The sequence below is a fragment of the Malaclemys terrapin genome, chromosome 3 (assembly GCF_027887155.1).
Source record: "Malaclemys terrapin pileata isolate rMalTer1 chromosome 3, rMalTer1.hap1, whole genome shotgun sequence".
In the NCBI taxonomy this organism is placed as follows: Eukaryota; Metazoa; Chordata; order Testudines; family Emydidae; genus Malaclemys; species Malaclemys terrapin.
Genome location: NC_071507.1, coordinates 62,525,331 through 62,551,746, shown reverse-complemented (window position 1 = coordinate 62,551,746; position 26,416 = coordinate 62,525,331). Strand labels below are relative to the sequence as shown.

The window sequence follows — 26,416 nt, the reverse complement described above, 5'->3', positions numbered from 1 at the left end:
GATGCGGGAGGAGACAGAGTCCCCACCCTAAAGAGCTTATAAGCAAATAGTGCCACGGTATTCAGATGTCCTCACTGAGCTGTGGGTGTCCCTCCTGAGACAAGGGCTAGGGCCTGATTTTCAGAAGAGCTGAGCACCTACAGCTCCAGTTAAAGCACTTGGGAGCTGTGGGTGCACAGCACCCTGGACGATCCATCCCCAGCTGTCCCAGGTTGGGAACCCAGAACTTAGGGACATGTGCTGTCCCAGCTGGTCCTTGACTGACAGCCAGTAGTGGGGGGAGGGGGGACTGCATGAGGGTATCTAGCTACAGGGGGACAGGTTACCTGCTTTGCCCTGGCCAAGCAACAGGCATCTCAATATTTGTATTGCAGAGCTATCCATGGCCCCACTCATGGTCAGGGCCTCACTGTGCTAAACACAGGGACACACCCTACCACCTCTGACTGCTCACGGTGACCCTGCTGGTCCTTGTGCTTGTCCCATCTCGCCCCATGCCCCTAAGGGTGCGGGGAGACCCCCTGGGAGTTGGCCGTGGGTGTGATTGTGTTGAAGGGGTGGAGCTAGCATTCCAGCCAGCCCCCTGGCTGTGGGCAGTGCCCCATAGCAGTGGTACTTGGCTGCATTGCATGTGAGCTCTCTCTGCCATGGGGTTTGAAGATCAGCATCTCCTGGGACTACCCAGTCCTTGTGGCTGGGGACAGGGCTCTGCCCCATCATTGTGAGGTGTCTGCAGCATGGGAGGATGTGGCCTGCAAAGCCAGGGATCCCCCTCAGCTGGTGGGGGAAGGCGGGCGCTGTTTTGGGGAGGGCATGTTATCAGGAAAGCCTCCCCTCCTAATTCCAGCTGTGTGGCTGGGGTGAGGAGACTGGCCACAGGGTCACTCCCACTCACCATATGCTTCTTGGGACCATGCCTGTGCCAGGGACACCCCTGCTCCAGTCATGTGACACACACCTCTCCTGCCATCTCAGATCAGTAGACTTATGATCAGTCCCAGAGAATGGGGAGCGAATGGCCCCTTAGCATCAGGCTGTTACCCCAAAGTCCAGTGCAGAGAAACTCCTGATTAGCCTGTCGCAGAGTTTGGGGGATGTAAGTCAGGGTGCAAGGTGGAGAGCTGAGGGGAGAGGGTTGGGAAGTTGGGGTGATGAGTTAGTACACTGGCCTTCCATCTCTGCAGAGCTGGATTTAACTTCTGACTCGGGTCACATGTGAGATGACTTTGCAGTGCTCAGCCTATTCTTCCCCCATCCACCTGCCCTTCTCACTAGTCAGAGTGACATAATAGTCGCTCTGGAGAGCAGGAGTGAAAGTAGAATGGTGGGAGAGCGCAGTTCAGATTTGAGGGGCACCAGCAGAGCTCGAGGGCTAGTCCATGTAGCACCTACCCATCCCTTCCCTGGCACTGAAGTCTCATGCCCCTGCCCACCTGATGAAGCCGAGCTAGCTACCTCTCTCCCTGCCCTGCTTCCCAATATGGGGACAACACAGGTATGTCCCTTTCCCTCCCAGAGCACCAGGCTCTGTCCCTGTCTGGTAGAGAGGGAGGGGCCAGTTGGTCTCTGGGGGCTGGGGCCCAAAATAGTTGCTGCATTTCTGTCACACCCATGCTAAGAACTGGCCGTGACTGGTGGAAAGGGCAGAAAATCCCAGCCTCATTGCCACCTGACACCCCGCTGGGAACAGCTGGTTGAGCTGAGCAGGGAGCCTAGCTCCTAGGAAGAGCCCCACAGCCCCACCCCCTCCAAATCTTTGCAACTTGGGGAAATGGTAATGGTCAGCCCACAGAACATTTTGTGCTGGTTTGGCTGCATTTCCCCCTCCACCACTAAATTGGAACCAGCTGCAAGTCTCACGTGAGCCCCCCGTCCAGCGGCCTCCTATAAATAGCTAAGGAGGAGCAGCTGGGGAGTAGAAATAGCCCAGTGGGAGCTACACCTTCACCAAAGAGGGGGAGAGGAACTGTGTAAGTGCAGCAGCCCCCAGCTCTGCAAGTGGCCCCTTGCCGTCAGGGCAACCCTGACTCCGTATTTCCCCAGGGAACTGGGCTCGAACCTGCTGTGGGCAGCTAAGGCTTGGGAGTGAATTACAGGCCTAAACCAGCAACAGGCCAAAGTTGGGGAGCACAAAAGGGGAGCACCAGGGAGAGGCTGCTGGCTGCCCTAGGCTTCTGAATGTTATCTTAAGAGCCACAGAATGGCAGCAGCTAGCCCGAGCCCAGCTCAGGGCAGCTCTTAGCAACTTAACCTGGGGGAGGGGGATGCAATTCCCAGCCTACAGCCAGCTCAGCACAGCTGTTCCCGGCTGTTCCAACACCACCGGGCTGCCCCTAGCACTGTAGTTCCACCGGGGGATGATGCTCAGGGAGAAGTGGGCCCAGCAAACATGGCCACTCTAAGCGAGAGGGAACAAATCCATAAATGCAGCCACCTCTGGAGCGGTGTGTCTCAGTGATGGGTGAGTGATTCCTGTCTCTATGAAAGGAGCCATAGAAATGTGACTTATTCACGGGGGGGCAGAAAGATTCCTTGTCAGGGTGTGTTTGGCTCTGAGAGCTCCCGGGTACTTCCCCTGGGGAGAATATAAGCACCTTTAACGCTGCCCGCCCCCCCGAAATCCCCAGAGCAATCGCAGTCCACCTCTCCCTGAGCCGCAGCAACAGCCACACAAACACAGGAGATGGGCACCTGAAGAAAGCTAGCACCAGGCTGCTTAGAAATTGTCAAGTTGGAACCAGCCACCCCTGTCCTTTGAAGGCAAAGAAGGCCCAGGCTGCTCTGAACATCAGCAGAGGCGAGGCCCGACCCACTGAATAGTAGCTATGCAGAACAGGCCCAGTTCCCAAGGAGCAGGAGGTTCTAATCTCCCCAGGCACCCTCTCGGTTGCTCTGCCAATCCACACTAGCTTCCCATCTGCCCCTAGTTTCTTTCCCTGATTTGACTCTGTCCTGAGCCTAGACCCTGGTGCCAAGAGTGAAGCAACAAGGTTTGAATCCACCCCCTCAATCCCACTCCCTCCCAGCACTCCCAGGGATCTCTCGCCTCCTATGCACACTGCCCCTGGAAGGGGAATTTACTACTCTCCCCCCCCCCATCACTGCCCAGGCTGGTGAACTGGGGGATAGTGAGCAACTCAGGACTCTGCAGGAGCAAGGGTGTGTGGAAATGGGGGGGGGGGGGTCAACACTAGTTTGAAACACACCGGCAGCAAAGAGCTAGGCCCTGGGGCAGGGGTCAGTGGGGAGAGCAAGGGTGTGGGAGGGCAGGGAGGAGAGCAAGGAATGTGTGCGCGCAGGGATTCTTGGGGCATGGGGAAAGAGGAAGAAGATCTGTGACGGGGTGAAGATCAGGGTGCATTATGGAAGCAGGAGTGTGGAATTCCCCTCTGCCACCACTATGATGGATGAAGGCTCTCCCAGCACTACTGCTGAACAAGTTTTTCCAGCTCCCCCGTTCAGCACTTCCAGTAGACCCTCCGAGATACTGACAGCTGGGGTGGAGTGAGTTTGTAACTCTGAACAAAACGTTATGGTGGTTCTTTCAAATGTTTACAACTGAACACTGACTTCATACAGCTTTGAAGCTTTACTAGGCAGAAGACAAATGCTGCTTTTAACCATCTTAATTTAAATGAAACAATCACCATTTCCTTGCCTTGTCAAGTCTTTTATTTTATTTTTTTAAACTTTCCCTTTATTTCTTTAGTAGTTTATGTTGAACATAGTACAGTGCTGTACAGTATTTGTGTGTATGCTCACTGCTGCTGCCTGATTGCGTACTTCCAGATCCAAATGAGGTGCATGGCTGACCGGTCAGTTCATAACTTTGGTGTTTCTAACTCTGAGGTTCCGCTATACAGTACCACCTTTCCCTTCCCACTGATGGCCAGTATCAGAAGGCAGCCCTGTCTGCAGCACCCCCGGCTGGCAAGCCATGGTATGACATGTGTGGCCTGCCCTTAGCATCCCCCTCTCAGGTCACCCAAGAGCTCCAATGCAGGTTCTCTTGCTACAATAATGCCCTTCCTTGGGGCAAGTTTATTATCAAAAGTCCCAAACCATAGTCCATTTATCACCCTAGTGCAAGCTGTCCTGAAAATCACACATCCTTTCAGCCATGGATGTAACACATACCATATCCTGGCATCACCCGCCACACCCAGATTCTGTCACTCCTCCTGTCTCTCTGCCAGGACAGCCAGCCCAGCCCTTCCTCCTGTGGTGTAACCCCTGTTCTTCACAGCAGGAACCCCCCAGCCTCTCTGCTGGCAGCATCCTTGCCAGGGAAGCATCCCTCACTCTCCCTGGCCCTCTCACAGTTCCTCTGGCACGAGCTTTCGAGCCCTGGAGGTGGCAGTGGGTAGGCCCCTCCATTGCTCCTCTGCCTTCCAGCCTCCCTTGTCCCCAGCTCCAGCTGGAGCCAACAGGCAGCTCCCGATGCTGCTGCTGCATCTCCAGCCCTGGCTCTTTGGCTTGGGGACATCAGCCAGCAACCTTCTCTTGCTGCTCTCCCGCCTTCAGCCCTCTCCCAGGTTCCAAACATACAGGCTCTGGTAGCGCTAACTTGCCTCTTCCCTTGTTCCTCTAGTCGGTGCTGCCAGGCAGCCCTGACTCACCAGATATTTCTCTCAGGGTCTCTTCCGGATCTTTGATAGCACCCAGTGCTGCCCTACCCTTTTAATTGGAATGAGCTGATGAGGCTCAGGTGCACTGGCCCCGCTCTGCCCCAAAGGGGCAGTGTCAGCCTGTGACAGCTCATCAGGAGGAGGTTGGTTAGGATTCTGGAGAATGCCAAGTAAGGCCTGGGACTGACTGCTGCCTAGCATGGTGCTGTCTTGGAAGCAGGACCATGGGACACAGGGCTGAACACTTAAGCACTGGGTACAGTTCTGGATGCTCGGCGGGCACTGGATATTTAATAGACCAGTATTAACTCCATGGCAGAGCCTCCTTCTGTAAACCCGCAGTGACCTGGCTTGCATCTCCTAGGACACTTCAGTGGCATCTGCTTCTCTGAGCAGGGCCAACCACCTTCCCTCCCTTCCTGGGGATTTTACAATCAGCTGTTCTTGGCTCTTCCTTGGTTACTGCTGTGGTAACCACTTTTAATTTCTCCGAAGCCTATTCTCACCTTCCAGGGTTCTAGTTCTGGTGATCTTAGGGTTTGGGTAGGAATTGGTTGTTGTGACACAGGGCTCACTGTTCTCTACAAACAACTCCTGTCTCATACCTGACAAACTCACTCCACCTCAGACACCATTTTCTGGGTGTTTATCCATGAAGGGTAGCATGTGATGTCTCTATTGAATGCTTGTAATTTATTAATACTTATAACCATTGTGTGTCCGGGTAATGTTTAAGGAATAATGTAACTACATTGAAAGCTGTGCCTTATGGTCTTGGAGTAAAAATGAGTCCGCAGGAAATCATGCATCTTGGTGATGGCCCATTGAAGTGGAAGGGAGCATTCCTCCCGCTCTCTGCCTAGCTGATTGTCACATATTTCTCAATTTTCTACGATTGCAGCAGCTGAGAACAGTCATTGGAAAACCATCAAAGACAAACTATAAACACTGAAACCACTTGGAGGTAAAAAGGAAGAATACAACAGACGGGGTCACCCTGTCTGTGAATGAAAACAAAATTCTGATTCATTCTATCACAGCGTGGAGAAAGATCCTCTGCATTCCTTCACCGAGAACACATCTTGTCAAGCGAGCGTGTTTCATAAAAGATTGGATCCTGGTTCCTCTGAAGTCAGCCCACTCTGCAACTGACTGAACTTAGGGGAAAACCTACTGTACTAACTAGGAAGGCTGGTGGTATCAGGGAGCTAATACCTAGCTACCACAGGCAAGACTCCTTTGCTCTGGAGGCAGGGGGTGCCAAGTTCTGGGTATCCCGAGAACCATCACAGTAGGTTCTAGGGGAGAAAACTGGTCCAGTCAGCAAATTTGTTCAAATGTGTGTAGATCTTTCCTTCTGCAGGCTAGCAGTTAGCACACCCCAGCCCTTTGACTCCCTGAGTGAGTCTGGAGCAGAGCAGAGACAACCTGTGTGTGGCTAACTCTGTGGAGATAGTTAGCCAGAGTTCTGCTCCGGCCCTGGGGCCCAGGTCCCTCCCTCCAACCTGTCTGTATCCCTACTGCGTTACACTCAAGTGGCCAGACCTTTGACTTCTGGACACCCAGAATGCACACAGATTTACTGCCTGTGTAAAAAAAAGTGCCCCCCACCCCATTCACTAGCTTCACCTCCGTTCAACACTCTCCTTCACACACACAGATCGTTTCTCCGATTGCTCCAGTGCAGCCACTGTTGGGGTGGAGCGTGGCAGCCTTTTAACAGTGCACAGTGACATGGCACAATTTTTTAAGCCAGGAAGCGATGTGGGAATTCAGTATCTCTTTGAAACGGCAAGGGAGAGTGAGGGGAACTGAATGGACTTGCTAGAGTTGGGCTGAGGCCAGGACACAGGACCTAACACCCTGCATCACCAGAAGTGATTGGGAATCTCTAGCGGCATAAGTAATTGGGGTCCCTGTGTGACGTCTCAGTGGGGAGACAAGCTATTCTCAGTGTGGATGCCAAGCACATGCCTATCTCCGCTCCTCTGACATAGCAGGTTGTCAGGGGAGAGTTCTTCATCTTTTCTCAGAAAGAGGCCCTGGGTCAGTTCTTTTTATCTGCCCCTCCCCCTTTGGGACAGATACCAGCCGCAGGGCCTTTAGGGCACCTCCCTGAGCCGCTGCTCCATGGAGTCTCTGCCCAGTGCAGCCTGAAGGGTCTGGAGCGACCTGACTGACGGAGACCCACCTGCCCTCTTGACAACAAAGAGAGATTTACCGGCTGGGGCAAGGGGGATCCTCACCTCGAACCAGCCAGTTGTTCCCAGCTGCAGGATCTAAGGTCTGCAGCTGGGTTTAGACAACAGGTCAGTTTCCATTCTGTCACATACTGCAGGGGGGTTGGGAGATTGCTGCAGCTGAAGGGAGCCGGGAGCATGGGGGCTGAGTCCTCCCCCTGTTGTGAGAACACAGCATTGTTTTTGCTGTTATTTAAGTGGCTGGAATTGTGTTTGTGGGAGTCTCTCTAATGGTCTCTTTTATATGTTAGTCTCTTAGGAATTGTTCCAAAATGTGTGTAATTCTGGGGGAACTGGGTGCATGCTCAGTGCCTAGGGCACAGAGAGCATGAAGGAGCTATGGGGAGCACCTGGCTGGCAGGATGGGGGCACTTAGTAAGGGGTTGCAGGCAGGGATCCTAGAAGTCCAATCTGCAGGGAAAACTTACCCCAAACTCAATGGGCCAGCTCTCTCTTTTTCACAGGAAAACTCTTTAGTCTGGTGTAAACACACAGTCTGATTGTGCTGTCAGCTACAGCAGGGTACATCTGAAGTCACTCCAGGCAGCAATACTGGATTTACTGTACAACTCAGATCAGACTCTGAGCCCAAGGGCCACTTCTAGCAGAACTGTGTGGAATGGTCGGGAAGCAGGTGGGAGCGAATGCTCTGGTAAAACTGTGTGACTGGGACTGATCTGGCATTGGGGTTGGGGGTTGAAAGGAGTTTGTCTTGTGCACTAAGTGGGGAGTGTGTGGCAGGAGAAGTAACTAACAGGTGGGTTTAAGATAAAGCAGCTCTTCAGTTTACTCTGTGCCCATCCATTAGTTGCTGCAACCAACCGAGTCCCTCAGCATGTGTGTTACACTCTTTCTCCACACTCGCCTGCTGCCAGATCAGTGTCAGTAGCATGACTTTACTCCAGGCACCCACTTACAGCTGTTTGTGATCATTGGTACTGCAACTCTGGATTCTCCCTGGAAGGTCTGTTTCTCCTCTCACACGAGTGTAAATCAGGAGGGATTCCAGTGAGGTCCAGGCTGGGTGAGTCAAACTGGGTCAGAGATTCCTGGGGAGCTGGCTACATTTGGCTCCTCAAGTAGTGTGGAGTGCACTGACCGGGTAGGTTAGCTCAGGTCCCGCATAGTGTCAGGAGCTGCGCTCATTAGCTTTGGAAGTGGCTGGTGCAGTGGGCTGTAGTATGTAACTCAAGGCATATCCCAGCCCTGAAACACTCCCTTCCCACTCCCCTCCAGACTTCTGGGCAGCTGAGATAAGGAGCTGGGTGCAAAGAAAGATATAAAACACCTTGTTTATATTTCTATATAGAGAGATAGGGTGTGTGTGTGTATGTATGTATATATATATATATATATATATACACACACACACACACACCTCTACCTCGATATAACGCTGTCCTCGGGAGCCAAAAAATCTTACCGTGTTATAGGTGAAACCACATTATATTGAACTTGCTTTGATTCACTAGAGTGCGCAGCCCCACCCTCCCCCCTCCCGAGCGCTGCTTTACCGCATTATATCCGAATTAGTGTTATATCAAGTCGCGTTATATCCGGGTAGAGGTGTGTGTAATTATATGTACACACAAACAGAGAGAGAGAGTGATGTTCCTCGGGGAGTTCCCACTGGCTGCAGAGTTCCCACCTGAGGCTCTGCAGATGGGGTGGCTGAGAGGGGCTGGGCTCGGGTCACCCTCTCACTCCAAGTGCTGGGATTATGACTCCCCTTCAGGGCTGGCTGATTTCACACTCCCTGCCAAAGAGATGGGGGAGTGAGAATGGAGCAGGACAGGACAGGGTCATGGCTGTGGACAATGCTAGGAGCTGCTGCAAGGTCCCTGACCTGGAGGAAGGGGGTACGTGTCTGCAATGAGAGTCGTGGGACTGTCAGCAACTTTGCCGGGGCGAGAGAGCAGGCATTACTGCCCCCATTAGAGACACCCAAGCAGGATGGGGGAGCCTGGTGTCCAACTGCCTCTGCTCTCTTATTGGCCCCAGCATACAGAGCCTCTGTAACAATGGAGCAGAGACTCTAGGCACTGGCCCTTCAGAGACTGCCCTGATCCTGCTGTCTCTTCCCAGGGAGGGTCAGAGTCTCAGGCTTGGAAGCCTGTGGGAAGTGGCTGTGGGGTTCCCAGGGTTCTGGGCTCGAGTGAGCAGTGGAAGAGGATGTCTGAAAACGGGACTCAGGAAGGAGGGGAGATGATGACTGGAAACTGTGGCTGTTTCCTTATCAGCTCTCTGATGGTGACTGTTGAAACAAAGGGTTTGTCATAATTCTGGGAATAGTATGAGACACACCATCCCCTGGGTGCAAACGTATGCAGGCAGGCCCCTGCGCGCACACACATACAGCTCTCTGTGCACACAGCCTCTGCCTGCGGTGTAGAAATACAAGAGGCTAACTGTAAAAACCTGCATTTATGAGGGACCTGACCCTCACCAGGCCAGACGGTTCCAAATTAGTGTGCCCACAGCCTCATTAGTTCTAGAGTTGAAGGCCAAACTGGTACCACCAGGTCATAATAGTCTGACCTCCTGTATATCTCAGACCAAGAGCACCACCCAGCAACCGAAATGAGACCGAAGTATTACAGCCCATAGGAAACTAGACTGTTATGTGCCACAGGCAGAGGATAGGAGGGACCGAGGTGCACCAGTGCCCGAGTTCCCCTGCAATGACAGGGAAATTATTAAGTGCAATATACCCAGATCATCCTGCAAGTGACCCACATGCTGCAGAGGAAGGCACAAAAAAAAAAAAAAAAAACCCAAGGGTTTCCCCCAATCCCTGCGGGGGGGGGAAATTCCTTCCTAATCCCACATATGGCGATTGGTTAGACCGTGAGCATGTGGGCAAGTACCAGAGCGAGAGCGCTTGGTGCCACCTCAGAGCTCTGACCCTCCCCACGCAATGAACCATCTCTGGCCATGGCCATCCCTGATGCTTCAGAGGAAGAAGATTTTAAAAAACAAAACCCTCCCAGAATACGTTGGTAGGAAGGGGGGAGTCCCTTCCTGACCCTGCGGGTGGCCGGCTGGAACCCTGAAACAAGAGCTTTTAGGAAGGGAGTCCCAAGGCTGCTGAGCCCTGACCTTTCGATCACAAGCAACCCCATCATACAATCACACGCATACATTTGTCCAGCTCGCTCTTAAAACTAGATAGTTGTTTGCCCCTGCAACTCCTATTGGGGGCTGTTCCAGATCCCCACCTGTCTGAGGGTTAGAAACCTTCTTCTAATTGCCATCCTAAATGTGTTCATGGTCAGTTGATGCCCATATGTTCTTGTGCCCAATTGCCCGTTAGCTTAAATAGCGGCCAGGTTAGGGTCCATATGGGAACCAGGTGGGAGTGTCAAATCTCAGATATACCATAGTGCAGCATCAGTGAGATTTTGCGTTCAATGTACAACTGCCATATATACACCGTATCCGTATCAAAAGCGTACGTGGGCACTCCCCTAAGGGCGGCGTGAACTCAGATGGAGTCCCTTCAAGTCAGCCCCTGCACTGGGACATCGGGAAAGACTTTTGACTCTCTGAAGAATATCTGTAGATAAGGGCAGGAAAGGCATCCAGGCCTGTCCTGTCCTGATCATTTTATGGGAATAATGTCCTTGACAGCCATTATCAGCGGGTGCTGGGGTCAAAGTACTGACTGTGGAATGCTCATGCCGTCCCATTTGTCCTGGAGCCCTGAAAGGGCCATGCAGTTTGTCAGAGGTAGCCCTGCAGTGGATTCACAAGAGGGAGCAGCAGCATGGCTTGTTACAAGGGCTCCCACATCCCTCCCCTGCAGGGAGATTTCATTTCTAAGCTCCGCAGCACTGTCACAAAGCTGTTCTGCCATGACCTTGAAATAAATCTTTCCTCTCCCTGATGTGCGGGGGATCTCACGATCCATGAAGGCGTATGTATCCTCTGAGGGGGAGTGCAGGCCCAGCAGCTGTCTCTTGCAGGCGTTCTTAGCCCAGCTGTGCATTCTCGCAGGGTTGCTTGTGAAGGCCGGGCTACATACGCTGGTTGGTTGTAGGGCACTGTTGCTGGGTTGCCCAAGGCGGCACAGGCTGAGTCACTCGCTCTGGTTTGTTATTGTAGGGTTCCTTGTAAGGGTTGGCTGCATTACAGGTATTTGGGAGTAATGAGCACTGGGCTGTGAGTGTTGGCAATAAGCCGGCACTCTGTGGAAAGAAATGGAGGCACTTAGCAAAATGAGATCATGGGATTAGGCAGCTCTGGCACCTTCCCTTAGGAAGCCCCCTCATCCTTCCCAGAGTGACATGGGCTCACGGTCAGCAGGGAAACAGGAATGAGTGGCCCCCTTGGGGCAGAGAGAGGGGTCCTGGGAGAGGTGTGTGTGGGGACCCACCAGCTTAGGGCAGCAGGACTAAACCAGGAGTGTGATGCGAGTGGGACAGATAGGCTTGCCGAGGCTGCTGCAAGCGGGCCCACCGCAGCTGCACTGCCGTCAGGGAGAGCCGTTCCCACCCCAGCAAACTCCCCAGCTCCTGGGCCGTGCTGCCCTGCTCCATCGTTCCTCTGGGATCCTGAAGATGGCAGCCTATGGTACTGCTCACATGCTATCCCCTCCACGAAATCCTCCATTTCCTCACTTCCCTTGGCTCCGTGTGACCTGACCTGATGCCAGCTGACACCAACTCATCTGCTCCAACGCAGCCCCCGTGACCAGGAGGGGCTCAGCACTCACCCCCGTGGGAGGCGAAACACCGTCCGGCTGCCTTCAGACACGCCTTCCCAGTCAGTGGGCACGGGGCTGCCAGAGCCTCCATTGGCTCTGTCAGCCCCGGGTGTGTGCATGGGCTCGGCCTCTCCATCAGCCCCTCTCTGGTGTGGTGGGGGAGCAGGGGCGTGTCTCTCCGTCAGGGAGTTTATCAGGCAGCGTATTGGGATCCAGGTTCTGCTCAGCCCCATTGGAACTGTCCCGACAGGAGGGATCCGGTTGCCCTGGGCCCCTTGTGCAGTGCGGGGGGGGGGGGGGTGGACTCCCCTCCCGGCAGAGGCAGGATGGATCTGGCTGGGGAGCAGGATGTGCAGCAGGAACACTTGCAGCTCTCTGCACACTGACCTGAGGGCAACTGGAGGTCACGCTTCACAGTGTCAGCTGGCTAGGGAAAGGGTTGCACACCTGGCCAGGTGCATGATGGGGATTTTTTTAAACTTTCTCTGCGCCATCAAGTGGGACCAGCCAGTGCAGCAGGGGACATGAGGGGGGCATCAGATTAGATGGGCCCATTGATCTGATCCAGCTCAGCGAGGACAGAGGATGCTTGGCACATGGGCCCACTGGTCTCTTCTGGTGCAGCCGCTTCCACCTTTGTAGCGGTCTTCCCAAGTTCCTTCCCGCACTCGCGTGCCCCCTGAGCTGAACTCGCCTGGAGTGGGGTTTTTCCCACCAGACACAGTGGCTTTCCCGTTTGCTCTCCATTATTTTGGGGCTCCCTTAGACTGATGCTGGAGCCTTGAGGAGCAGTCCCAGCTGTGGCTGGGCGCTGGCTGTCTGGGAGGCGGCCCCTGGCAGGAGGAAGTGGGTGAGATGTACTGGGTAACTACGCTGTGCCCCATAACCGACAAAAGGGATCGCACTTCTGCCCTGTCCAGAGGGGGAGTCGTGCGATCTGCAGAGGGGAGTGAGCTAGACAAGGGTGCACAGAGCATGCCCACTGCGTGTGGAGAGGAGGTGCCCAATGTAGTAACAGGCCAAACTGGCAAGGGCCAGGCTAAGGCTGCTCCTGCTGATGGGGCAGCAAATCCTGCAGCCTCTGTGGGAGGAGGGGATTGGCCTGTGCTCAGACCCTCCAGCTGGCCCTTGATTCCCCCAGACTCATGGATCCGTCCTCAGGGCTGAAGAGCCATTGGTGTAAGGGGATAAAGCAGGGCCGGGTCTCTGCAGGACACAGACGTGGCTGGAGCAGGTGCCTAAAAGTTCTTGTCACTTGGTACCAAAGGGGTTGGGAGGAGGACTTGCTCCAGAGTACGTGGCAGAGAAAAGGGGGTGAGGGATATGCACCAGCTTAGAGCATGCCAGAGCCGGACACTCCCCTTCTCTGGAGATGGGGTATTTGCCCCTCCTGGAGTCGCTGCTGGGCTGGCAACTCCACATAGCCTGGAATGGAGGAGCCAGGCCTCCTGGGTGGATATGTAACTGAAGGGGAACAGATATGCCTGGCTGAGGCAGAGGGGACTGGGAAGCTGGGAAAAATGCCAGCTCAGCTCACCCAGGGGAGAAAGGGCCAATGTCAGGGCCTGGCTTCCCTGCAGGAGGAAGGGGCTTCAGGCCTCCAACCCCACTGCCCTGTGTCCCAGCCTGTCCTGAGCAAGTCACCTTCCCGTTTCAACGAGCTCAGAGTGGCGGCTCTGCATAGGAGAGGCAGATCTGTGCGGGTACCATTCCCTTTCAGAGTGTTGCTGATCCCCGCCCTTTGGGAGCTCACCCAGGATGCCCCCGGCACTAAAACCAGCACAGTGCCCCTTGCTCCCGGGATTCCAGCTCCCCACTAAGCGCTCTCTGTTTGGTTTGGATTTGCAGGAGGCCAGCAGCACAGTGAAGGAGTGAGAGTTGCTGGGAGCTACCAAACATCGCTGACCACCACCAGGCACCATGACGACGAGCAGTGGTCCCTCAGACAGGTATGGCCAGGCCTCAGTGTGCATGCACACGCGTCCCCTGGAAACATCGCCTCCCGCGCTGGTCCCCAACCAGCCCCTCCTGACAGAACCACAGCTGCAGTGGTGTTTACAGGATCCTCTCCCTGCAGCCTGGCAGGCTCACCAAGTGACAGGATCTCCAGAAGAGCCCAAGGATGAGTCCACAGGTGCCATGATCTTGGCAAATCCAATGTCCCTGGAACTTGGAGGTGGAATGGTGGGGAGCTATTGTTGTCCCCAAACCCAGAAACCCTGCTGCCCTGCCTTCTGCCCTGGCCCTGCAGCTGAGGGCTGGGGGAGCAGCAGCCAGTGCTGTGCTATATGTAGCTCTATGGTGGAGCCCAGTCTGTAGCACCTGACGTGACTAAAGCAGCAGAATCAGGTCTGTGGCACTCTCCTCCCTTGGAGGCTCTCCTTGTCAGTTTTCCCATAGCTCATGGGCTGCAAACATTCTGCACTGCAAGGAGGAAGATGAATACTAAGAGACTTGGCCCCCTCCCACATCTGCCAGCACACATCTGGCTGCCACGGGCCTGTGAGCAGCCAACACCCTCGCTCCCTCCCTCTTTCATAACAGCTTGGAAATCCCCAGGTCCCAGGGTAGCACTCTTGCTTAAGGTCAGTGGGAGGAGGGGACTCTCTCAGCACTCGCAGGGCTCCACACAACCCCTCCTGGGCCAAGCAGACCCCCTTCTCCCCACTGCCCCTCTCCTACAATAGAGATCCATTCTCCTGCCTTCGCATCAATGCCGTATGGATGTGTCAGAGGTAGCTCCCCCCCCCCCGGTTACACCTCGTTGGGGGCACCCAGTCTCTTCTCTGGGAAGGCACACGCAGCGGGTAAGGAAGTGGGAGCCCCTGGTGTTCGCAGCTAACAACCCACTTGGCCTTATTTCTCCAAACACATCCAACCTCCCATTAGGGGATTCTGGGTCCAACAGGCGGGTGCTGTACTAAGCAGCACTATGATTAGAGCTGCCACTAGGGGGCAGTCAGGACTCCGCATGCTCATTTGACTGCATTAAGGCCTAGGTCCACAAAAGCAGCTATTGGCTTTGAGTGTTCCATGTTGGATGTCTAGGGCCTGATTCTCAGAGGGGCTGAGCACTCCCCACTCCAGGTGAAGCCAGTGGGAGCACCTCTGTAAAAACAGGCACAACGGCGCAGCACCCCACTGAATGGAGAACCCTCTGACAAAGGCTTGGGTGTCCTGGTGGCTAATCAGCTGACCATGTGCTCTCAGTGCTATGCTGGAGGCAAAAGTGCTAAAGCGATCCAGGGATGTATAAACAGGGGAATCTCGAGTAGGAGTGGAGAGGTTCATTTACTGTTTATTTGGCACTGGTGTGACTGCTGCTGGCACACTGTGCCCAGTTCTGGTGCCCACAGACCAGTCAAGAAGGAGGTTGATAAATTGGGAAGAGGTTCAGAGAAGAACCACAAGAATGATTAAAAAATTAGAAAACAGGCCTTATAGTGATAGACTCAAGGCGCTCAATCAATTTAGCTTAACAAAGAGAAGGTTAAGGGGTGACTTGATTCCAGTCTATAAGTATCTATATGGGGAACAAATAGTTAATAATGGGCTCTTCGAGCTACCAGAGAAAGGTACAACACAATCCAGTGGCTGGAAGTCAAAGCGAGGCAAGTTCAGACTGGAAATAAGACAGAGTTTTACTAGGGAGGGTAATTAAGCACTGGATCAATTTACCAAGGGTCGTGGTGGATACTCCAGCACTGGCAGTGTTTAAACCAAGATTGGATGTTTTTCTAAAAGATCTGCTCTGGGAATTATTCTGGGGCAGTTCTCTGGCTTGTGTTATATGTGGGGGTCAGACTAGATGATCACCATGGTCCCTTCTGTCCTGGGAATCTCTGAATCTGGGAACTGGCAGGTGACATTAGTGCTTGTAAGGGTGCTGCAGAATTCAGCAGGGGTGCCCCAAAGGCTAGTGTGTGTGTCTGTGTTGTGTTGTGTGAGGGAGATTGAGCAGCACCAGCCTACACTGTCCTAAGGTCCAGGAAGTATAATTAATGTCTGCTTAAGGGAGCCTAGAGCTGGAACAGCCGGGGGCTGCAGGTCAGTGATAGGGATGGGAAGAGCTGTGTGCGGGAAGCCCAGGGCTGGGATAGCAGGGGGGCTGCAGGTCAGCAGCGATAGGGATGGGAAGAGCTGTGGGAGTGGCAGGTAGTCCAGGCCCCTGCCTTCTCCGAGAAAATCTCTCCTCTGCCCTCCCTTTATGAACACTGAACCTAAGCTAATTCATGATTCGGTGCCTCCTTCCTCTCTCCCCCGTTCTGGGCCAGGGATGGTCAGGAGATGGGGGGCAATATCCACGTATCCTCCTCCCGCCTGTCCTGTCCCAGCAGCAGCCTGCTCAGAGACCCTCTGACTCTGCCCATCTCTCGCACAGGTATAAAGCCGTCTGGCTGATCTTCTTCACCCTCGGCCTGGGGACGCTGCTGCCATGGAATTTTTTCATGACAGCCACCAGGGTAAGGAGCTCTGTGCCCCGTGTGTCTGGGAGGGATTAAGTGTGTGTGGCGTGTGCGGCCCATGCTCGTGTTGGCGTGGGAACTGGTGTGCACCAGGAGGGACGTGCGTGAGGCATGGGTAGTGCAGTCTGGGTGTGTCGGAGGCGGGTGCGTTCATTTCGCTCTCTCCGTTTCAGTATTTCACCAACCGCCTCGGGGATCCCCAGAACACTTCCTCCTTGGAACGCCTCCCTGGGCTGAACCGCACGTATGAGGGCCGGGAGCTTCCCCCCACCTACCTGCAGGCCAGGTTCAACAACTTCATGACGCTCTGCGCCATGCTACCCCTGCTCATCTTCACCTGCCTCAACTCCTTCCTCCACCAGAGGTGAGTCTGGGCCTCTGCCCTGGCCCAATCCCTCATCTCCATCCCCTCTGGCCAAGCGGGGAACTCAGCCTCCCGCTGGGTCCCCTTCACCCCCAGAGCCCAGCTGGACCAATCCCCACTCAACACAGCCTGGCCTTTGTGACCCAATTCCCCTTTGAGGCAGGCCTGCCGAAGTGGGTGCCTCCCGCAGCCCCCCATGGTCCTGCTGGTGGGGTCTCTTCTCACTGAGGGGCTCTCTCTTGCCACCCTGCAGGATCCCCCAGAAAGTCCGTATCCTGGGCAGCCTGGTTGCCATCCTTCTGGTCTTCATGATGACAGCTGCCTTGGTAAAGGTCCCCCTGGAGCCGCTCTCCTTCTTCATTGTCACCATGGTCAAGATCATCCTCATCAATTGTGAGTGGGGCCTTGGGCAATCCTGGATACCACTGGGATCGGGGAAGCTGGCCCCAGAGGGGTGGAAAGAGGCACGGGCCCCGTTCCACCTCTCCCTTCATTGTTACCCCTGGCAGTGGCAACCCACTCTGCTGCTACAGGGTCTTGTGTCTGGGTCTGATCTCCTGGCGCTGAAGTGTATGGCTACACCTCCCCCAGCAGGAGGCGCTGTAGGGAGCAGGGCAGGGGCATGGCTGTGGGGGAAGCTCCCAGCCATCCTGGACCCAGCCTCCCCCAGCAGGAGGTGCTGTAGGGAGCCGGGCAGGGGCACTGGCCATGGTGTAGTGTGGATCCGCAGTTCGTCTTGCAGCACGGGTGGGAGAAGGGCACTGTTCTGTGTCACCCCTATTTGCCGATCCTCATTATTACCTGTCTTTGTCCTTGCAGCCTTTGGTGCCATCCTCCAAGGCAGCCTCTTTGGATTGGCTGGGCTGCTGCCTGTCAGCTACACAGCCCCCATCATGAGCGGACAGGGCATGGCAGGGACCTTCGCAGCTCTGGCCATGATCTGCGCTATCGCCAGTGAGTAACTCCCATGCGGACCCATCTACAGCCCTCCAGTCGCCCACCTTCCAGTGGGATCTGCTGCAAAACCGCCTGTGCCCAGGAGCTGCAGGAGGGCCTGCTCGGTACAGAGGCGGTGCAGGTTGCCCTTCCCCTGATCCACCACAGTTCAGAGCCAGCTGCCAGGGAACCTCTAGGGAAGGGCACACTTGGGGGTCACTCTGGGGGGGCACTAAAATCCAATTTTTGGGGAGGTGATCACTGCAGGGGGTCTCCACAGGCTTCTGCAAACATCCTGTCCTAGGAGAGGGGTGTCCTCTGGCAGATCGAGGGGGGGGCAAGTCTCTCCCCTATTGTTTTTTTCCCCAGCAACCTCCTCTGCCCTTCCCTCACCTCTGGCCTCTCTCCTCTCTGTGCTCCCAGGTGGCTCATTGCTGGCAGACAGCGCCTTTGGCTACTTCATCACAGCCTGCGTGGTGGTCCTGCTGGCCATCGGCTCCTACATCCTGCTGCCCCGCCTGGTAAGGACTCGCCCTTCTTGGGGAGGGGGGGTGGGGACCACCCAGCCAGCAGAGGGGAGTGTGGCAGGGGGGCGCTGTGCTCCACAGGAGCCATAGTGCAAGGGGAAGCCAGCCTCATTCCTGTGCCTGCAGGTTTCCCCAGTGACACTCCAGTCCTGGCCGTGGACAGCCCACATCCCTGGGGGCAGAGAGGTCCACCCCACACACACGCACATGTGAGCTCTCTGGGTGGTCTCTCTGCAGGATTTCTTCCGTTACCACTCAATGAAGGACAAGACCGAGTATCGGGTCCACGAGAGGCATGCTGAGCTGGAGACCAAGATCGACCTGATCAAGAAAGGTGAGGCACGCCAGGGGGAGCGGAATATTGACAGGTGGGCTGGAGGGGGAGCTGGGGACTGGAGCTGGACCTGGGAAGGCTACTGGCTCTGGGGAAGCCTGCAGCCTCTCTGCATGCGGCCCGGCCCAGAATCCCAGGGGAGGGGGAAGCAGCAGGCGTGAGCTGTGCTGGCTCTGGGACTGGGCTCCGGCATGGAGCTACTGGCCACACCTGGGGTCACCCACCACCTTGGGACCTCCCCTTACCCTTCCTGTCTCTCCCTACAGATGAGCCCAATGGGGTGGAACAGAGTTACCCGAGCAACACGGCCCCCCAAGTTCCCGGCCAGAAGCCCTCCGTCTTCAGCATCTTTAAGAAGGTACATGAGTCGGTGACAACCCCTACCCCTCGTGCCTGGGTTATGGGTCCCTGGGCCACATCTCTACCTCCCTGCATATTTGGGTAACGGGTCCTGGCTCTGTTTTCACCCTCCAGATCTGGGTCATGGCTCTGTCCGTCTGCTTGGTCTTCACTGTCACCATTGGGGTCTTCCCGGCCGTCACCGCTGAGGTGAAGTCCACGATCGCTGGGAGCAGCAAGTGGGGTGAGTGACAGCAGACTTCCTATCATTCATCGCTGGGGAGACTAGGGACGGGGCGGGCTAGAAGCGAGCAGACCCCCAGGGTCAGTGCTGGAGGAAAGTGGGGCTCGGGTGTGGAAGGAGCTACAGGGGAGAGGCCCCAGTGACATCTGTTGGCAACCTGAGAGCTGGACAGGCCCGCTGTGCCCTCTGACAGACTGGGTGCCAATTTTCCGTCCCAGGCTTGGGCAGGATCCATGGGCAACGGTGTGGGCTGGGCCCAGGCCCCGTCCTGGCTCCGGAGGAGATGTGGAGAGTCGTGTTGGAGGAAGGGGGAGGGTGCGAGCCTGTGCCCCTGGGAGGGGCCATGTTGTTGGGTAAGGCCTGATTTCCCCCTGTCCCCTCTGCACTGTGGGGGCCACCTCACGCAGCAGACAGGAGGGGGTGGGGTGTCCTGTCACCTGTCACTCACCCTTCCTCTCTCTCCAGAGATGTACTTCATCCCTGTCTCCTGTTTCCTGATGTTTAATGTCTTTGACTGGCTGGGACGGAGCCTCACGGCCATCTGCTTGTGGGTAAGTATGGGGCAGAGCGGAGGAGGCAAGGGCCTGGCAGCTGGGCCCTGACCCGTCAGCCAATCAGAGTTCACCTCTCGGGGCTGCCCTGTGTCCTGACAGCCCAGCTCCCCATGCAGGACACAAGGAAGTGGGTGCTGGCAAATTAGCACAAGGGGCTCTGCATTGAATTCTGCTCCTGGCGAGGACTGTTGGGTTACAGCAGGGTGCTGGGAGTCCAGACTCCTGGTTTCTGTCCCTGGCTCTTACCGCCTCATGCCATGCCCTTGTGTGAGTCATTTCCCTGCGCCCTGCCTCAGTTTCTCCACCTGTACAATAGGGATCCTGCTGCTGACCCCTACCTCCCAGTGGACTGGGGCTCAAGTACAATTGTGTGTACATGCGAGGGAAGGGCCAGGGGTGACTGTCATGGAGATGTAGGGAGCCCGTCCTCCTGGAATCCTGTCCTGTCTCTTTTGGCTGGGGAAGCTAAATGCACTGTGAATTTGGGCTGTTTTCCCAGCTGAGTCTGACACGCTTTTCCCAACTCCCTGGGAAATGGCTGTAACGGGCACCCCAGAGAGAGCTAGCAAGCAAGGGGATGGTGCCCTGAGGGACACCAGCAGCTGGGGGCAGCAAAGTACTGCAGGGAGAGAAGTGGAGAGCCCAGAGAAAAGCGAGGTGCAGGGTGCCAAGGGCATAGAAGGGACCCATAGGTGGTACTGGCAGAAAGCCATCAGCTGCCTTGTGGAGAGTGCAGAGGGCAGCAGCTACTTGGGAGGGAGGAGCCCAGGGAGCAGAAGCAGATGGGCTGCTCTGGGTGTGTGTGTGACAGGGCAGGAGGGGTGGGGATGGCAGCTGGCAAATATCTCCAGTGGCAGACATGGGACACTAGCTGGGGCTCTGAGTTACTACAGAGAATTCTTTCCCAGGTGTCTGGCTGGTGGGTCCCACCCACATGCTCAAGGTCTAACTGATCATCATATTTGGGGTCGGGAAGGAATTTTCCCCCAGGTCAGATTGGCAGAGACCCTGGGGAATTTCTCCTTCCTCAGCAGCTTGGGGCACGGATCATTTGTGGGTTTGATCTAGAGTCAATAGTGGGTTCTCTGTAACTTGAAATCTTTAAATGAGGATTGGAGGACATCAATAGCTCAGCCAGCGGTTAGGGGCCTGTCACAGGAGTGGATGGGCGAGGTTCTGTGGCCGGCGACGTGCAGGAGGTCAGACTGGATGATCATGCTGGTCCTTTCTGGCTTAAAGTCTGAGTGGGAGCTAGGTCCAAGGGAAGAGCAGTTCACTGCTGGGGTGTGGAGGAGGTGGGAGAGGATGGAGCTGAGGGGTCTCCAGCTGGGAAGGAGGTTTCCCCTTCAGAGATGGGTAGGTGCTGGGGAGGTCCGAGAGGGGATCTGGTGAATGGGAGCGGGGGCGGGATCCTGTGCAGTTCCAATTAGACGTTCCCTTGGTGCTGTTTTCCCGGCAGTGTGGCTTGGAGGAAACCCATCTCCTCAATTGCAGCCTCCTTGTAAACAAACCCAGACTGCTGCTACACAAACAGCTGGCTGGGTCAGAGGAGGAGCAGCGGGGAGGGCTGCACTGCTCGCAGGCAGTCTAGGGCTGGGCTCACAAAGGGCACCAAATGGGCTACAGTCCCCTCCATGGCAGCAGTGCCCAAGGCTGCCCCTTCCCTGGCCCCTCTCTGTCTCTTTCTCTTGCCCCCTCGGGCCTGCCCCATATGGTGCTATTGAAGCTCTGGAGTTCTATGGCATTTGCTTTGGGGTCTGGCCCTGTACCCACTGTGCCCTGGAATTGCCACCTGCCATCCTCCAGGCACGGCCAGCAGCAGGGAACTGAGAATGCAGGAGCAGGGCTAAACACCCCCTGTAGCCAGTATGTCTCTCTGGCCCTTCCTGCCTCCTCCACGCCCCATACAATGCTTCCCCCATTACTGTTCAGGCTGTTTTGTTTGAATAAACTCTTGACAGCATGAGACAACAGGGAGCCTGTCCGGTCTGAGCCAGCCGGCCTGGCCAAGCTAGGATCCCCTGCTGCTGGGAGCTGCCTCTCTGAACCTCCCTCCCGGCAGTGGGGTCAGATCGTCTGACTGCCCTCGCCCTCGCCCCCGAGCTACCTCGCCAGGCCACATCCCGGCTGGCAGGAGATGGTTCCAAAACAGCTCTATGGAACTCGGATGTGGCTGCATGTGGTTTGGCCTGGCTGATCCGCCGGAGGCCCTCCTTTCCCGGGGTGGGGCCGCTCAGTCAACAGGACGCTGGTTTTGGCTGTGCCCACAAACCCGCCGACTGGCCCGCCCCAATCCCGCAGCATACTTTGTGCCCACGACTGCCCCACCGCCGTGCCAGCCCAGCCCAATGTGCCCTGCAGGGTCCCGAGCTGAGGGGACAATGAAGGCTCGTGTCAGACGCAGGCAGCGAAACCTGGCTCAGGGACCTTAGGGTGACCCCATTGCAACCACTCTGGAGAGGCCTAGGTGGAACTGAGAGGAGCAGCTGGGATGTCCCAGCATCATGTCCATGGGGCACGTTGTCACACCCAGCTGGAGAAAGACAAAGATGGGCGTCCCACTCTACGCTGAACCTGCCAAAGGGAAGGAACTGAGCAGGGCAGGTACCAGCCAGAACCGAAGTGTTCCCTTGGGAGGGCTCACCCCTGCATACTCAGCAGGCAGGAGAAGGGAGACTGACCAGAAACTGGCCAAGCCAGTGCCTCCGCCACTAGCTGGGGCAGGGGTCAGAGAGCATGGGGCAGGGGAGTTCAGGGAGCTGGTGAAAGCTGACCCGAAGTACGGGCATTTCCCATGGATGGCTGTCCCCTCAGGAGAGGGCGTGGGGCTGCATGCGTGCAGGGCTTTCACAGCTGCCATCAGCCTGTTGTTTTCCATCTGTTAGTTATTGACTCTGCAGAACCCTGGCTCAGCATTCTGGCTCCTGCCGCCGCCCAGCGCTCCAGCAGCACGAGTCAGCAGGCTGGAAGAGTCCCAGCCCAGTCCTAGGGAATGGGCCTGAAGGGGTTGCAAGAGCCAGGGACTGCGTCCCAGTGACCTGCCTGCTGACCCCGCTATTCTCCCTGGGGCCTAAGCCAGCAGCTCCAGCGCAGGAGCTCAGTGACTCCAGTCCTCCCCAGCCACATTCGCATCGATCGGGGGTGCAGGCAGTGCAAAGGGCATTGCAGGGCAGAGAGAGGGAGCCCGTGTCACTCATCAGCACCCCCTTTGAGTGGGTAGGCACCGCACTGAGCTGCCTGGGTTAGAAGGGGGGGCCTAGAGTTGAGTAGGACAATGGGAAGCTCCCTCAACAGGCTCCTTCCTAGCCCTTACCAGTGTGGCTCCCCCCTCCACCCTCACCTCTTGCTGTCGGATGCACCTTAGTGCCCTGCGGGTGCCATGGGGAGACACCCCTCGCCTGCCTGGTTCCCTGGTGCCCTGTGGCACACTACCCACTCATAGGTCTGGGTTTTTCTCTCTCTCTCTCTCCCAGCCCGGGAAAGACAGCCGGCTCCTGCCCTTCATGGTGGCTGCCCGCATAGTCTTCATCCCCCTCTTCATGCTGTGCAACGTGCAGCCCCGCAGCCACATGCCCGTTTTCTTCCACCATGACGCCTGGTACATCAGCTTCATCATCCTCTTCTCCGTCTCCAATGGCTACCTGGCCAGCCTCTGCATGTGCTTTGGGCCCAAGTGAGTGTGACCTGAGGCGGGGGGAAGGGACCCAAGGGACCTCTTACCACGCAACAGCCCATGCTGCTGCACTGGGTACTGGCTGGTGGCAATTCTGCCTCTGGGCACAGCCCCTTATCCAGGCCGTGCCTGAAGGGACTGGAGGTTCCCCTATCTAATGGGTGCTTCTCCAGTGCCTTGGTGCAGTGGGTTAGGATCACTATCCCCATGTTACAGAGGGAGAAATGGGGGGGGGGATTCGCCCCAGGCCACCCAGGTGTCCTGGCTCCCAGTCCTGTGCTTCAGCCACAAGTCTTCTCCTTCCTCCACAGCCCAGAGCTGAGCTCAGACTTGTGCCTCCTAAGAGAGGAGTAAAAGCGACAGGGGCCAGGGCTGATCCCTGGGTGGGGGGCGGGGAGAGCTGCTTCCAGAGCTAGGCAGCCAAAGGCGACTGGCCCTGCAGAGCACTCAGCCAGGGACACGGCCTCGTCCCCAGCGCAGGGAGCTGCTGGGCTCAGCCGGGTGGCCTGTAGTCTGTCAAGGCAGGGGGGATGCTGGCGCCGGGAGCTGCAGTGTGGCGCTTTGCCTGACACTTCGCAGGCGCGTTCTTTTTATGAGCCCATAACTCAGAGCTGGGCACTCATCCCAGCAGGGTGTGCGGATGGGATTACTGCTGTGGAGAAGCCCTGACGGGAAGCAGTCAGCACCCTCCCTGCCCTTCACTGTGGCTAGCCCCTCGGCCCCCTTCCCTTCCAGAAGCAGGTGCCCTTCCTGCCCCCCTTTCCCTCTCCCCATCACCAGTGTGTGTGATTATCAAGTGGCAGCCATTCCAGCGCTCCTCCCTGCTCCTAGCCTGGCTGGCCTGGTTCCTAACCCCGCCCCCCTGCTGCACATACAGCGCGAGCTCAACCCCAGACTCCGCTTCAATCCCGTGTGACACCCCAGCCCAGCCCCACCATTCCTCACGCAGCCTGAAACGAACGTGCTCCTGGTTTGAGCACCACCCTCAGCGCAGACTTTTGCTCTTCCTGCCATGTTCCAGCAGAGGGAGCATGAGAGCACCACCGACTGCTTGGGCCAGGCCTACATACACTCTGCCAGTGCTTTTCCAACACCTAACAGCTGGGCAGTTCAATGAACTCGCTCCCCGAGCGCATTCCCAGTGGAGCGAAAGGAGCCCAGGCCTCCTGCCTGCCACCATTGGTGGCCCTTTGCAGGCTGCTCCCCCTTACATGCCATCCTGTCCCCTCCTTCCCTACAGTGTCCGTACCCCAGCCCTGGGGGGGCCTTGCAAACTGGACTAAACTGTTCTCTGTCTGGCACCTGAGGCTTCTTTCTGACGATAGAACAATTGGTCTCTAAAGGGCCCTGGCTCCCCTGGCCACAGGGCGGGGAGAAGAGCCTATGTGTGCCCCAGGATCCCCCAACCCCTCACTCGGACCTACAAGCAGGGTTTAAAGCACGGATCTGGGAGGCAGGAGACCTGGGTTCTCAACCCATCTCTGCTACAAGGGGTGGGGCATCCAGCAGAAATATCTTAACTGCTCTGTGCCTTGGTCTCCCCATCTGTGTGGGGAGCCTAGAGCTGGGACAGCAGGGGGCAGGGTGGGAAGAGATGGGGGGGCAGCCTGCCTGCTCTAGTTCCCACCTTGTTCTGCTGAAGTGAGCATTGAGAAGCCCTTTAGGTTCCTCCTAGTCCTTCTGACGGGGGTAGCGCAGGATCATTCCCCAAGGACAACTCCTAGTTCATTCCAGGTCCTCCTTCCCTTTCCCCTCAGCCCTGAGAATGGAGGGGGAGATGTGGGGAAGCTGCAGGGCACCGATTCCTGCAGAAGGGCTTAGGACAGGAGCCACCAAGGGTGGGGGCTGATGCATAGTGCCGCTGGGCTGACGCTTCTCTCCTCCCCCAGGAAGGTGCTCAACCACGAAGCTGAGACGGCCGGAGCCATCATGGCCTTTTTCCTCTCGCTGGGCCTGGCGCTGGGAGCCATGTTCTCCTTCCTCTTCCGGGTGGTGATCTAGTGGGGCAGCAGCATGGACACTGAGGCCGTGCTTGGCTCAGCTTCTCATCCCCTGGCCAGCACATAGAGGCTACGGTGCTGGGGGGGACGTCTCTTGTGCACTGCTATGAACTCTCACTGCCTTAGCAGACCTTATGTCCTGTGACCTGGGGGGTGACCTCCACCTACCCTGAGGATGGCTTGGGGCTCCTAGGGCTGGGTCACTTTGCCCTACCCCCGGCTTGTGTGATGGCTCCAGGACTTGTGTGCCATCATGTGCCCCCGTACTGTGTGTGACCGCTGGATCCCATGCACACACAGATCTCCCCCTGCCCAGTGTTGTGTGACTTTCTCCCCACACACAGATGTCAGGATCCTGTCTCGAATTCATATCACACCCGCCAAGTGTGGGGTCTTTGGCTCAGAAGAGAAGAGAGTGCCTGAGGTCACTGCTCCCTTGGGGGCTGCTTGTGACTTGCTCTCCCCATCCCGGCCTCCTCTCAAGGGGTCCCTGGAGAGTTCACCCTTGTCCAGTTTCTCTCCCCCTGCCCCCAGCAAGGGAAATGAACTAACCCCCAGGCCTGGCTGAGGGAAGGGGAGCCTTGCAGACTGCACCCCTCCCCCCTATATACGTGTGTGCTGCCCATCCCTATAGCTGCTGATCCTCTCAGACATTTGTGGCTTTATTCCTTCCCACTCCCTCCCGCGAGCTAGGGAATGTCATAACCCCAGACTCCAGATGGGGAACTGGGGCAGGGCTGGAGATAGAGCCCAGGTGGCTGGAGTGCCTGTCAGATACCTCAATTACAGCACCTCCTTCCTCTTTTCCTGCCCTGGCCTTTCCCCTGCTCCTGACCTCCCTCCAGGTGCCATTCACCCCAGCTGCTTGCACTGCCCCAGACTTTGATCTGCCCCCTGCGGCAGTCCCTGCCTTCCCCAGCAGGAGGTGGTACAGGAGTGGAGCAGGCACGCTAGCAGTGGGGGGCGCCCAGAGAGTGAGAAGGCCAATGCAGGACAGCACTGCCATGAGCCACCCCATGCTCCGCGAGGCCTTGCCTGGCTGAGTGCCCCTTGGTGCGGGCGGGGGCCCGGCCCATTTGTCTCTGTAAATGTATCTGTACAGTTGCCATTTTCTATACAAAGAGTGAACATGCCTCCTCGTGTGTCTGCCACTGACTCCCACACCGCCACTGGGGGAGGGGAGCACGAGCACCACGCAGGCCTCAGCCACAGGCGTCGGCCCCAGCAGAGCCGGGCCCCCAGGGCTGAGCGTGGCCGGGGGCTGGTGTGGAGACATCTTGGTGTCTCCTTCCTCAACCCCTACTCAGCTCACTCCCACTCTGGGTTCCCATCTGGGGGTGGGGGCTCCATGGGCAGTAAGGGGGTAGGGGGTCCCAACCACAGGGCCGGCTCCAGGCACCAGCTTC

The 26,416-nt window shown here is 56.7% G+C and overlaps 1 protein-coding gene across 9 annotated transcripts in view; it reads left to right on the top strand.

The window, feature by feature from the left end:
• The window catches only part of SLC29A1 (solute carrier family 29 member 1 (Augustine blood group)), a 57,792-nt gene extending 31,649 nt beyond the window's left edge, over positions 1 to 26,143 (top strand). For 8 of the 9 annotated variants that reach the window (XM_054022951.1, XM_054022947.1, XM_054022953.1 and 5 more), the window contains 12 exons: positions 13,422 to 13,522; positions 15,955 to 16,036; positions 16,213 to 16,403; positions 16,657 to 16,796; positions 17,223 to 17,357; positions 17,763 to 17,860; positions 18,104 to 18,200; positions 18,467 to 18,558; positions 18,675 to 18,783; positions 19,249 to 19,334; positions 22,811 to 23,010; positions 24,900 to 26,143. In XM_054022951.1, the coding sequence (XP_053878926.1) occupies positions 13,494 to 13,522; positions 15,955 to 16,036; positions 16,213 to 16,403; positions 16,657 to 16,796; positions 17,223 to 17,357; positions 17,763 to 17,860; positions 18,104 to 18,200; positions 18,467 to 18,558; positions 18,675 to 18,783; positions 19,249 to 19,334; positions 22,811 to 23,010; positions 24,900 to 25,011 (1,371 nt within the window). In that variant the 5' untranslated portion in view covers positions 13,422 to 13,493 and the 3' untranslated portion in view covers positions 25,012 to 26,143. Of the gene's footprint in view, positions 1 to 6,742; positions 6,938 to 13,421; positions 13,523 to 15,954; positions 16,037 to 16,212; positions 16,404 to 16,656; positions 16,797 to 17,222; positions 17,358 to 17,762; positions 17,861 to 18,103; positions 18,201 to 18,466; positions 18,559 to 18,674; positions 18,784 to 19,248; positions 19,335 to 22,810; positions 23,011 to 24,899 lie in introns of those variants that run through there. The other variant, XM_054022954.1, reaches the window with a different exon arrangement.
• Positions 26,144 to 26,416: the final 273 nt, after the last annotated feature.